The sequence below is a fragment of the Anomaloglossus baeobatrachus genome, chromosome 4, assembly GCF_048569485.1.
Source record: "Anomaloglossus baeobatrachus isolate aAnoBae1 chromosome 4, aAnoBae1.hap1, whole genome shotgun sequence".
In the NCBI taxonomy this organism is placed as follows: Eukaryota; Metazoa; Chordata; class Amphibia; order Anura; family Aromobatidae; genus Anomaloglossus; species Anomaloglossus baeobatrachus.
Window position 1 is genome coordinate 186,424,955 of NC_134356.1, and position 13,195 is coordinate 186,438,149.

At 48.4% G+C, this 13,195-nt stretch overlaps 1 protein-coding gene across 1 annotated transcript in view; it reads left to right on the plus strand.

The window, feature by feature from the left end:
- Positions 1 to 13,195, plus strand: part of TCERG1 (transcription elongation regulator 1) — a 219,069-nt gene that overhangs the window by 162,021 nt on the left and 43,853 nt on the right. The window contains exon 15 of the mRNA XM_075344605.1: positions 2,958 to 3,108. Within this exon, the coding sequence (XP_075200720.1) occupies positions 2,958 to 3,108 (151 nt within the window). The remainder of the gene's footprint in view (positions 1 to 2,957; positions 3,109 to 13,195) is intronic.

The following is a 13,195-nucleotide window of genomic DNA, read 5'->3' on the forward strand; positions in this document are numbered from 1 at the left end:
GATATGTGGCTCCAACAGTCGTGGGTGGATCGTAGTGAAAGCCCGCTGTCAATCTCTGAAAAACGGTCAGATCAGAGCGCAAAATATAGGCAATCACAAGCCTCAGATCCCTGAAAATGAGAATGTTGCGGTTATCAGAAAATGGTGATAAAAGCTTTTTACAAATTTTTTTTTCACCAATTTAAATAAAAACTTAATACATGTTTGGTTTATACATACTTGTTTAGACAGAGGAGGGAGCATTAGCTAATGAAATGAGCAGCCAGCCATAGTCACAAAAGTGCTCAAGTGCTCAACCCTGCCATGATCAGTGAAGGTCAGGGCACATATAAACAAAGCTAACCAATACATTCTATAATCTCCTCTTTCTTGTATAAGTAAAGGATTATTGCCATCTTCACTGATTTACTTTTGTCGGATAGTGCTTGTAAAAACCAGTACTTGTGATTTTACAGTTTTTATTTTTTTATAAATATTCCACTGATTTTGAGATTTACACATTTCATTCTGCGGTCCATCATGTAAGCACTGTTCTGAAGCTGGTCAGGATTCGGAGGTAACGGCATGCTCCAGTGATCACTCATCTTCAAAGCAGTATTTACAATCTCAATAGAAAAAAAGTTTGTAAGCACTGTGCATGTTCTGTGTACCAGTGGTGGTCAGTCTCCAAGGCTATGAAAAGTAGACCAGGGTTTTAATCAGGGGTGGGATTCAAGTTTTTAACAGGTAATCTATAAACCCCGCCCATTTGAAAACCACACCATTCTGTAACCACACCCATTTTATTAGCCACACCCATTTTCATGCACTTTCCTCAACCAAAAAATACAAGTAATTTAAAGTATAATCTTTCCCCTTCTTCCCCTCCTCTACAGTCACTCCCCTGTCCAGTATCAGTTGTTCCCGTCACTTTCACTCTTATTGTAGTAAACTGTTTTTCTATAGTTTTTAAAAAATATTACTAAAGGAGCCCTGCTAAAATGGGAACGGACGACCTTCCCCATACAGATCTCATCCCATGTGGTCTCTTGCCCCCTGCAGATTCCATCCCATGTGGCCTCTTTCCCCCTGCAGATCCCATCCCATGTGGCCTCTTTCCCCCTGCAGATCCCATCCCATGTGGCCTCTTTCCCCCTGCAGATCCCATCCCATGTGGCCTCTTTCCCCCTGCAGATCCCATCCCATGTGGCCTCTTTCCCCCTGCAGATCCCATCCCATGTGGCCTCTTTCCCCCTGCAGATCCCATCCCATGTGGCCTCTTTCCCCCTGCAGATCCCATCCCATGTGGCCTCTTTCCCCCTGCAGATCCCATCCCATGTGGCCTCTTTCCCCCTGCAGATCCCATCCCATGTGGCCTCTTTCCTCCTGCAGATCCCATCCCATGTGGCCTCTTTCCCCCTGCAGATCCCATCCCATGTGGCCTCTTTCCCCCTGCAGATCCCATCCCATGTGGCCTCTTTCCCCCTGCAGATCCCATCCCATGTGGCCTCTTTCCCCCTGCAGATCCCATCCCATGTGGCCTCTTTCCCCCTGCAGATCCCATCCCATGTGGCCTCTTTCCCCCTGCAGATCCCATCCCATGTGGCCTCTTTCCTCCTGCAGATCCCATCCCATGTGGCCTCTTTCCCCCTGCAGATCCCATCCCATGTGGCCTCTTTCCCCCTGCAGATCCCATCCCATGTGGCCTCTTTCCCCCTGCAGATCCCATCCCATGTGGCCTCTTTCCCCCTGCAGATCCCATCCCATGTGGCCTCTTTCCCCCTGCAGATCCCATCCCATGTGGCCTCTTTCCCCCTGCAGATCCCATCCCATGTGGCCTCTTTCCCCCTGCAGATCCCATCCCATGTGGCCTCTTTCCCCCTGCAGATCCCATCCCATGTGGCCTCTTTCCCCCTGCAGATCCCATCCCATGTGGCCTCTTTCCCCCTGCAGATCCCATCCCATGTGGCCTCTTTCCCCCCTGCAGATCCCATCCCATGTGGCCTCTTTCCCCCTGCAGATCCCATCCCATGTGGCCTCTTTCCCCCTGCAGATCCCATCCCATGTGGCCTCTTTCCCCCTGCAGATCCCATCCCATGTGGCCTCTTTCCCCCTGCAGATCCCATCCCATGTGGCCTCTTTCCCCCTGCAGATCCCATCCCATGTGGCCTCTTTCCCCCTGCAGATCCCATCCCATGTGGCCTCTTTCCCCCTGCAGATCCCATCCCATGTGGCCTCTTTCCCCCTGCAGATCCCATCCCATGTGGCCTCTTTCCCCCTGCAGATCCCATCCCATGTGGCCTCTTTCCCCCTGCAGATCCCATCCCATGTGGCCTCTTTCCCCCTGCACATCCCATCCCATCCCATTATGGTCCCTTTCTCCATGCACATCCCATCCCATCCCATTATGGCCCCTTTCTCCATGCAAATACTATCCTTTTATGGCCTACTCTCCCCATATAGCCACATATAGCTCCCCTCTTATGCGGCCCCTCTCCTGTGTCTCCCGTCCTCCGCGGCTCTCTGCACGCTGACAGACGGCAGTAGGAGGAGCTACCTCCTCACACTGCCGTGACCTCTCTGCAGCATCATCGCATCGCTGCACACCGGGTCAGGTCTTAAAGAGACACTAACACAAATGAATACAGGGAACCGGATTGCCAGAGCTGTTTCTTGCCGGTTCTGGGAACAGGCTGCTATTTTAACAACCGGTTCTCCAGAACCGGACAGAACGGCTAAATCCCACCCCTGGTTTTAATAATCAGTAAATTACTCCTATTCACAAGCACGATTCAACAATACTCATCGATTAAAGATGGGAATAACGCTAAGTATTTTATGAATGCAGGGACCACATGTGAAACCAGATGTCCAAGGGTGGTTTCCTGACTCTCTGGTGAACAGTTTTTTCGTCTTTTATAATATATAATTCAAAAATCTTCTTTATAAAGACTCATCGATTCACTCATTATATACAGGTCTACATTTAGTGAATTTGCTACCAAACATGCCAAAGATCACCGCTTCAAATCCATTGAAAAAATGAAAGATCGTGAAACCCTATTCAGTGAATATATGGTAGCCGCAAGAAAGAAAGAGAAGGAAGACTCCAAAAATAAAGGAGAAAAGGTAAAGTAACTGCGTAATGCTTCTGGTTGCTTGACTTTAAAGGGTTTTCTGTGTTTTCAATCACTTGTTTCATCTTTCAAAGTAGATAGATCTAGTACACAGAACAGTGGTTTTTGGATAGGAAGGTTGCCAACTGCAGTTAAAGGCATGTTATTTCAGAAATCAATATTAAGGCTATGTGCGCACATTGCGTACATTCACTGCAGAAATTTCTGCAGCGATCTGAAGAGCACATGTGCGCTTTAAATCGCTGCAGAAATGTCCGTAGTGAAAAAAAAAAAACTATTCCATGCGCTCTGCCTGCAGCTCCTGCCATAGACAGAGCGGGAGCTGCCGGCAAAGCGCACAGAAGTGACATGTCACTTCTTAGAACGCAGCGCTTCGGCAGTAGCCGAAGCGCTGCACTCTAAAACGCCACGTGCGCACGGCCCCTGCACAATCTCCATAGACTGTGCAGGGGACGCAGGACGCATGCAGTTACGCTGCGCTACAAAGCGCAGCGTAACTGCATGTATTTACGCAACGTGCGCACATACATGAAAATAAGCAACTTTTTAATGTCGGCTCTGGCAGAGAAAGAATCAGATTTCTGATTTATTGATTTATGAAATAACAATTAAAACGACGCTTTCACGTTAAATGGTAGCTTTGGTTTGGAAGTACAGTATATTCCCTAGTTGATAACAGCACTATATGATATTTTATATTGTACTTTTTTAACTTTGAGACCTAGTCTAAAAATATAGGTAATCTCCCATTTAGACAAAAAATAAACACCGGCATATTTGTAGTCTATGGCATACAGACTACTGTTTGCAGTCTTTTGATGGGCTGTATTAAAACCACTAATTTTCTCACTAGCTTCCCTGCTTTTCCTTTTATGTAGGTTTTGGCACTGAAAGTATATTTTTAACTGATCTGTGTATTGCCATGCTGGTGTGTTTAATATCCTTCAGGCTTTAATATCCTTTTAACGAAGCTCTTGAATAGTCCTTGTGGAGGTCCAGCTGATGCTTGTACTCTTTTAGGTGATGTGTCTTGGGGCAATATGTATTTGAGCTCTCCTATAGAAGAAAGTGCTCTCTAGTGTAACCTATAGGTAGCATCTTTTAAATGGAACCTGTCGCCACATTTTCGGCCTATAAGCAGTGGCCACCACCACTGGGTTCTTATATACAGCATTCTAACATGCTGTATATAAGAGGCCAGGCTGTGCTGTAGAACATAAACACTTTAGAATAGTCACCTAGAAGATCGCTCCAGTGCACAGCTGTCTGTTGGGTTGCACCGTTCTCTGGGACCAGTGACTCCCCTTTCAGCCATCTTGGTCTTCCTTATGCTAAAGCCGCGGTGCATGACGCGTCTACGTCATACACACGCGCCGGCATTGAAGTCTTGCGCAGGCACACTACAATACTTTGATCTGCCTGCGCAGGACCTCAATGCCCAGAGCGTGTGTATGACGTAGGCGCGTCATGCACCGCAGCTTCAGAATAAGGAAGACCAAAATGGCCGAAAGGGGAGGCACCGGTCCCAGAGAACTGTGCAACCCATCCGACAGCTGTGCACTGGAGCGACCTTCTAGGTGAGTATTAGTGGGTTTTTTTGGAGTTTTTTTATGTTACACAACAGCCTAGGCTCTTATATGCAGCATGTTAGAATGCTGTATATAAGAGCCCAGTGGTGGTGGCTGCGGCTTATAGGCCGAAAATGTGGTGACAGGTTCCCTTTAAGCCTTGTAAGAAGTATTGTTACTTCCAGGCTTAGTAGCAGAACTTGCTCAATACATGGCAGTTGTCGGCTGTGTTTATACAGCCTGCACATGCCCTTAACACTAGAAGTCCCAGAGAGGGGTCATTTAACATTTCTACCATTGGAACCCTATGGTGCTCGGAATTCCTGGGACTTCTTAACAGTGACTGAAGGTGGCTTTGATTGCTGCTGTTTGACCATGTAGATTCCAAGGGAAATCTCTGACAGTAGCCTTTTACATGGTTGTGATCTGTGTGGCATCTGTATAGATACCCATTGAAGGCCCCTATTTCACTGTAATAATTTTTCCTATATACTACTTACTACACTACTACCATGAAGTATTGCAATGTGTGTGTGTGTGTGTATATGTATATGTATATGTATATATATATATATATATATATATATATATATATATATATATATATATATATATATATATATATATATATATATATATATATATATATATATATTATATAATGTAATGTAATTTCTGAAATTATGAAGTCAATTAACCCACCTGATACATGCCGTAAATGAAAAGGAAAAAAAAACAGATGATAATGAAAAAATACAGCTCAGCATGCAAAAAACAAGTCCTCATTCTGCTCCCTCAATGGAGAAAAAAAAAGTTACGTTTCAAACACCACTACTGAATGGCAGAGAAGGAGCTTTACCATTGGTATGCCTGTAATTGAACAGACCTGGAAAGTCTGGGTACTAGGTCATTTGTATTCATGCCATAAAAAAGCCCCAAAAAGTACCGTATTTTTCGGACCATAAGACGCACTTTTTTCCCCCCAAATGTTGGGGGGAAGTGGGGGGTGCGTCTTATGGTCTGAATGTGGCTGCGAGGAATGAGGGTGCTGCGGTACAGCGGGTCATCGGGGACACGAGCAGGCTGTAGCAGCCTGCCGTGACCACGTGGACCCGCTCATTTAATATGCACGCCCATCCCCCGCCCATCATCCCTCAGCGCTGAAGCAGGCACTGACAGGTGGGCGGGATGATGGGCGGGGGATAAACAGTCGGCCCGCATGATCACCCCTGGCAACTACGGCCTGGAGTGATCATGTGCGGCTGTATTCACTGCCCCCCGCGCATCATCATCAGCGCTGGGATTAGTGAATCAGTGTACAGTACTGACCGTTCCCCTGCAGCATCGCTCGTTCTCCCGTCTGTGTCAGCGGCAGCGCCGCTGAGTGGAGCCATCCCCGTTACCTTGCTGTATCGCAATCATCTCCTGTGCCGTCGGCTGGGTGGAGACTAGAGGCGCACACAGCGATGACGTCATCGCTGTGCGCACGTGTCCACATGCAGCCGCCACCGGCACAGACACAGGAGATGATCGCGATGCAGTAGGGTAACGGGGACGGCTCCTCTCAGCGGCGCTGCCGCTGACACAGATGGGAGGACAAGTGATGCTGCAGGAGAACGGGGACTGCACCACTCAGCGGCGCTGCCGCTGACACAGACCGGAGGACGAGCGATGCTGCAGGGAGTGAGGTGAGCTGAGGTGAGAATGAACGTTTATTTTTTTTTTTTATGTGCCACAGGATGCGGCCATACACCAGGATGGGGGTATAATATGAGCAGGATGGGGTCATATCAGCAGGATGGGGTCATATCAGCAGGATGGGGTCATATCAGCAGGATGGGGTCATATCAGCAGGATGGGGTCATATCAGCAGGATGGGGTCATATCAGCAGGATGGGGTCATATCAGCAGGATGGGGTCATATCAGCAGGATGGGGTCATATCAGCAGGATGGGGTCATATCAGCAGGATGGGGTCATATCAGCAGGATGGGGTCATATCAGCAGGATGGGGTCATATCAGCAGGATGGGGTCATATCAGCAGGATGGGGTCATATCAGCAGGATGGGGGTCATATCAGCAGGATGGGGGTCATATCAGCAGGATGGGGGTCATATCAGCAGGATGGGGGTCATATCAGCAGGATGGGGGTCATCTGAGCAGGATGGTGGTCATCTGAGCAGGATGGTGGTCATCTGAGCAGGATGGTGGTCATCTGAGCAGGATGGTGGTCATCTGAGCAGGATGGTGGTCATCTGAGCAGGATGGTGGTCATCTGAGCAGGATGGTGGTCATCTGAGCAGGATGGTGGTCATCTGAGCAGGATGGTGGTCATCTGAGCAGGATGGTGGTCATCTGAGCAGGATGGTGGTCATCTGAGCAGGATGGTGGTCATCTGAGCAGGATGGTGGTCATCTGAGCAGGATGGTGGTCATCTGAGCAGGATGGTGGTCATCTGAGCAGGATGGTGGTCATCTGAGCAGGATGGTGGTCATCTGAGCAGGATGGTGGTCATCTGAGCAGGATGGTGGTCATCTGAGCAGGATGGTGGTCATCTGAGCAGGATGGTGGTCATCTGAGCAGGATGGTGGTCATCTGAGCAGGATGGTGGTCATCTGAGCAGGATGGTGGTCATCTGAGCAGGATGGTGGTCATCTGAGCAGGATGGTGGTCATCTGAGCAGGATGGTGGTCATCTGAGCAGGATGGTGGTCATCTGAGCAGGATGGTGGTCATCTGAGCAGGATGGTGGTCATCTGAGCAGGATGGGGTCATCTGAGCAGGATGGGGTCATCTGAGCAGGATGGGGCCCTATGCCAGTATAGAGCAGGATGGGGCCCTATGCCAGTATAGAGCAGGATGCGGCCCTATGCCAGTATAGAGCAGGATGCGGCCCTATGCCAGTATAGAGCAGGATGCGGCCCTATGCCAGTATAGAGCAGGATGCGGCCCTATGCCAGTATAGAGCAGGATGCGGCCCTATGCCAGTATAGAGCAGGATGCGGCCATATGCCAGTATAGAGCAGGATGCGGCCATATGCCAGTATAGAGCAGGATGCGGCCATATGCCAGTATAGAGCAGGATGCGGCCATATGCCAGTATAGAGCAGGATGCGGCCATATGCCAGTATAGAGCAGGATGCGGCCATATACTGGGGGACATATACTGTATATACAAGGCAGGAGGATCATTACCAGGATGCGGCACCTTAGTAGAGAATTTGGGGACATTACCCCCATAACAGTGTCAGCAGCAGATCCTCGCCCCATAACAGTGTCATGACCACATTTTTTGCTTAAAATTTTATTTTCCTGTTTTCCTCCTCTAAAACCAGGGTGCGTCTTATAGTCCGGTGCGTCTTATAGTCCGAAAAATACGGTAACTTGCAATTTTTTGTTCTATTTTTTTTTTTCCCATCATTTTGCAACAGTTTTTATTTTGTTTTTTTTCCTCTTCAGTATATGTGGTTAAATTGTCATTCAAAGCTACATCTCCTCTCTGAAAAACAAGGTCTCATATGTCTGGTGGTGATGAGGAAAAATGTGGCTTTTAAAAAAGGAGGGGAAAATAAACTTAACCCCTTCACGACCGGACGATTTTTCGCTTTCCGTTTTTTATTTTCGCCATTTTCTGAGACGTACCTTTTTTATTTTTCAGTCAATATGGTCATGTGAGGGCTCATTTTTTGTGGAACGAGCTGTACTTTTAAATGAAACCATAGGTTTTACCATATAGTGTACTGGAAAACGGTAAAAAAATTCCAAATGCAGAAAAATTGCAAAAAAAGTGCGATAGCACTATTGTTTTTGAGATATTTTCACTATGTTCACTATATGGTAAAACTGATGTGTGGGTGTGATGCCTCAGGTCAGTGCGAGTTCGTAGACACCAAACATGTATAGGTTTACTTTTATATAAGGGGTTTAAAAAAAATTCAGAAGTTTGTCTGAATAAAGTGGCGCTCGTTTTACGCCATATTCCGTGACCCGTAGCGTTCTCATTTTTCGGGATCTATGGCTCAGTGACGGCATATTTTTTGCGACTTGTGCTTACGTTTTTAACGGTACCATTTTTGCGCAGATGCTACGTTTTGATCGCCTAATTTGCGCACAAGTTGTGGCGACAAAATAACGTCATTTTGGTGTTTGGAATTTTTTTGCCGATACGCCGTTTACTGATCAGATTGATTTTATATTTTGATCGGGCGTTTCTGAACGCGGCAATACCAAATGTGTGTATTTTTTTTATTTTTTTAACCCTTTAATTTTCAATGAGGCGAAAGGGGGGGGGTGATTTGAACTTTTCGGGGGTTTTTTTTTTTTTTTTTTATCACAGCTACACAGCTGTAACCAGCAGATACGTGCACTTCCTGCTTCCCTGGCCTCCGTAAAAAGTGAAAGTGGTTCATGTCTAGCACAGGAGTCATCACATGACCCTGTGCTACCATGACAACCACCGGAAGTGAAATGATCATATCACGTGACTTCCGGTATCGGGCGCTAAGTAAAACTTTACCGCTATCTCGTTTATAATGGCGCTGTCACATATTGACAGCGCCATTACAGGGGTTAAATGGCACGAGCAGATAACGATTCTGCTCGTGCCTAGCAGGCACACATCTCAGCTGTGAAAATCAGCTGAGATGTGCGCCGATCGCGGCATGCTGCTGCCGACAGACCGCGGGCAGTAACGTTATGACCGCTGAGACGTAATTTCACTGCCCGCGGTCGTTAAGGGGTTAAAGTGTGAAAAAATACATTACCCCCCCAGTCATGACGTTTTGCTTGTGCATCTTTAGACTAGAACACAAGTAATTGTTTCAGACACCACCAAAATCTTAATATAAAAAAAGACTAAAGAGGACGGTAGCTTCTTCATGGCGTTCTAGAAGATGCAATGATTGGTTGTGTTTTATCTGGTCTCTGAGCTTGGCACACTTTCAAGTATAAGTTGCTGCTTTTCTGAGCCAAAGGTCGCACATGAAAAATGAATGTGCTTAAATGTCACCTACGTAAGAAGTCATCAGTGGGAAGCACCGATCACCCTGGAGATGCCTCCATCAAGCACAACCCCCACTCTGACACCATGGCACGGAGACTTTCTAGGATCCTCGTTTACACCTTGAGCCCATGACGTTTTGGCTCAAACATTGTGTTGCGTATGTGTGGTTTTTGTTTATTCCCCCTTCTCTCTCCTTTTTTCTTTGTCTATACTCTAGCCAATGCATGTGCTCATTAATGTGCGTTTATGTATATTTTCTCCACCACCACTTCTGCGGTCATCATTTTCTTTTTACTTACAAACCAGTGGAGATTACACACCATATGCTACTGTTCTACATATTTTCAAAAGTTGTCGGGTTCGGTTTTGAAATGAGACATTTCTTAAAGGGAACCTGTCAGGTGCACCTATGCACCCAGCACCACGAGCAGTTGTGTGTGTATATTGCTAATCCCTGCCTAACCATCCCTGTATACACTAGCATAGATAAAGGGATCTTTAGAAAAGGTATTTCTAAAGATCCCATATGATATGCTAATGAGTGCAGGGACTAGTCGCAAGGACATGAGTTCCCCTGGCTAGTCGGCCCCCCTTAGCATGTAAGCATGCTCCTGTGGGAGAGCGAACATGCTAATGAGTGTGCAGTGTCAGAGGATGGTCACACTCACCTCTCTGCCACCATCGTGTCCAACTGCTGGATTTCGGCTCAGTGCACTTGATCCTGGACTTTCGATCATCCATACTATGAAGCCGGGTGTACGCGTCCTGGCTTCAAACTAGTGTGTGCATGACCAAAAGTCTGGGATCATGTGCACTAAGCTGAAATCCATGAGTTGGACACGATGGCAGCAGAGGTGAGAGCAACCATCCTCTGACGCTGCACATTCATGTCAAACTACTGCATTTCAAATAACTATAACCTGTCCAAACACAACTGAGAATTATACAAACTTACAGAAATTGCACTCCTAAAATGTATTCCTCATTCAGTGAGAACTTTTTTTTTTTTTTTTTGCTGGTATCTCATGCTCCTGCATCGGATTATCTCTTACAATTGTCCAAAAGTAATCTGCAAGCATTAATAGATGTCATTTCTCTGACGCCTCATTGGGGGACACAGGACCATGGGTGTTATGCTGCCTATCCATAGGAGGGCACTAAGTAGATGCATTATCTACATTATCTACAAAAGCATTAGCTGCTCCTCTGCAGTATACACCCCCTGGCCAGGCCAGGCAACCTCCGTTTTAGCTTAGTGTCTGTAGGAGGCACATCCTTTCGAGGTTTTGTTATTTTTTGAGGGCGACGGTTTCCCTTAGGGACCGATCTCCCCAATACCATCAACGGGCAGGAACGCGGAGTGTTGCCTCCACGTACCCCCTCCTGCGACGCTGGATCCTGGGCTGCCTTTTACTGGACGACGGGTCCCACAGACACAGATTTTCCAGAGCCCAGGGCAGAGGCACAATTCCTCAGCCCCTCTTTGCAGGCTCTGAGTTGATACATTGCACCTGTGTGGCCGGACACAGCAGGCTGACTCTGCTATTTTCCACTGCCTGGACTGAGGCAGTGTTAAGGTGAGATCCCCCCTGACTGGTTTCCCAGACAAAGGGAGAAAGACAGTGCAGGGAAGGCTCCCAGGACTGCTGAATTTACAGTCTTTATTCCCACCATAGCTGCGTGCTGGCTGGAGGAGGGGAAAGTCCCTTGCTGATTGCAGGGAATCCTGCAGAGATAATCTAAAGGTGGCGGAGGGAGGGCTCCCAGGGCTCATAAATTCAGTGTTTATTCTCTCTAGCTGTGTGCTGGCTGGAGGAGGGGGGAGTCCCTTGCTGATTGCAGGGACTCCTGCAGAGATAATCTACTGGTAGCTGTGTGCTGACTGGAGGGAGGGGGAGAAACTGTCACAGAAGCTCCCTTCCCGCCGTTTTTTTACTGCTGACAACAGGGGGGCACACTGACTACTTCTTGGTGCTCTTTTAGCGCTAAGCCACGCCCCCCAGGAAACGCGCAAAGATCTCCACAGAGACTCCTTCCTGAGGACGCAGGGCCATCGGCTGATTCTGGTGAGGTACACCGAAGCAAATACAATCCTTGCTTCCCACTGCTTCACTTGTAGCTCTGCATATCATTGCTCCCCCTCCTAGCTTACTCCTATTAGGAACATGCAGAACTCTAAGGGTACTTAAGAGTGCTAAGGCTCACATAGTCTATTATTCAGCCTGCACTGCCTGCCACGCTGAGCTACCACGTAAACACACCTCTTCTCTCTGTGAGTCATGTGCCCCTGTAGCCCCCCCAAGACCCCCCCGCCACCACCGCCGCAACCGCCAGCCCAGAGCCTAGGGCTCCCAGCCCACCGGAATGGGCACAATTTCTGCCCCAATCCATGGAAAAACTGTCACAGAACCTGGTGCTGGCTATGCAATATCGTCCTCCACATCCTTCTGGGCCCCTGGTCGGAACGCAGCCTGAGGATACCCCTATGGAGGATTCTTCTGAAGTAATCCGGGCCCATGCTTCACCGATTGCAGGGATCAGGAAAAGAGCACACGGCCGGGTGTCTCCAGCACTCTCATGGCCCCCATGGCTCTCCCTCGGGAGCACACAGGGCAGGCTCTCCCACACGCTCCACGGCTTCTGAAGAGCTGGAGGAGGGCGAATGCTGTTTGTACCAGGATGATTCCTTGGTTTCACCCTCCCCAGATAATCAAACTGCAATAAACTCCCTTATAGCAGCAGTCAACCAAACTCTGCATGTGGAGGATCCCCCATCCACTACCACTGACCATGTGGTCTCCTTTAAGAGGGCAAGGAAACACCAAAAGGTTTTCGCTGATCACCCAGAGTTTCAGGATATCCTCACAAAGCAAAGGGAGAAGCTTGACAGGCGCTTCGGTAACCATAAACTCATGGAGTCCCGATACCCTTTTGCCTCACCTGCCCCTAAGGGCTGGGCCGATCCGCCCTAGGTCGACCCCCCCCCCCCCCCCCCTCCCCGGTCTCCCGCCTTGCCACAAAAATGCTCCTGTCTTTACCCGATGGTTCCTCCATCAAGGACCCACAGACAGGTGGAGCACCTCGCGCGCTCTGCCTTTTGAGGCTGCGGGTTCCTCCCTCTCGCCCTCCTTTGCCTCTGTGTGGGTCGCAAAGGCGATCTCTGTCTGGGCAGAATCCCTTAACACTTCGCTTGAGGAATCCCAGTTCCCTCATATCGTCACAGAGGTAACAGCTCAAATTGCCGCTGCGGCGGAGTAACTCATGCAGGCCTCCATTGATGCTGCTACCTGCGCAGCTTTTGCCACCTCAAATACCATAGCCATCTGTAGAGCTCTCTGGCTCCGACAATGGCGAGCGGACTCTGCTTCCAAGAAGTCTCTCACGGGCCTTCCCTTTTTTCCAGACCGATTGTTTGGCGAACGTCTGGACAAGCTCATTTCTGATGACACGGGAGGAAAAAGTACCTCCCTTCCCCAGCTGAAGCCCAGGACGACCTTCACCAGACGTCCA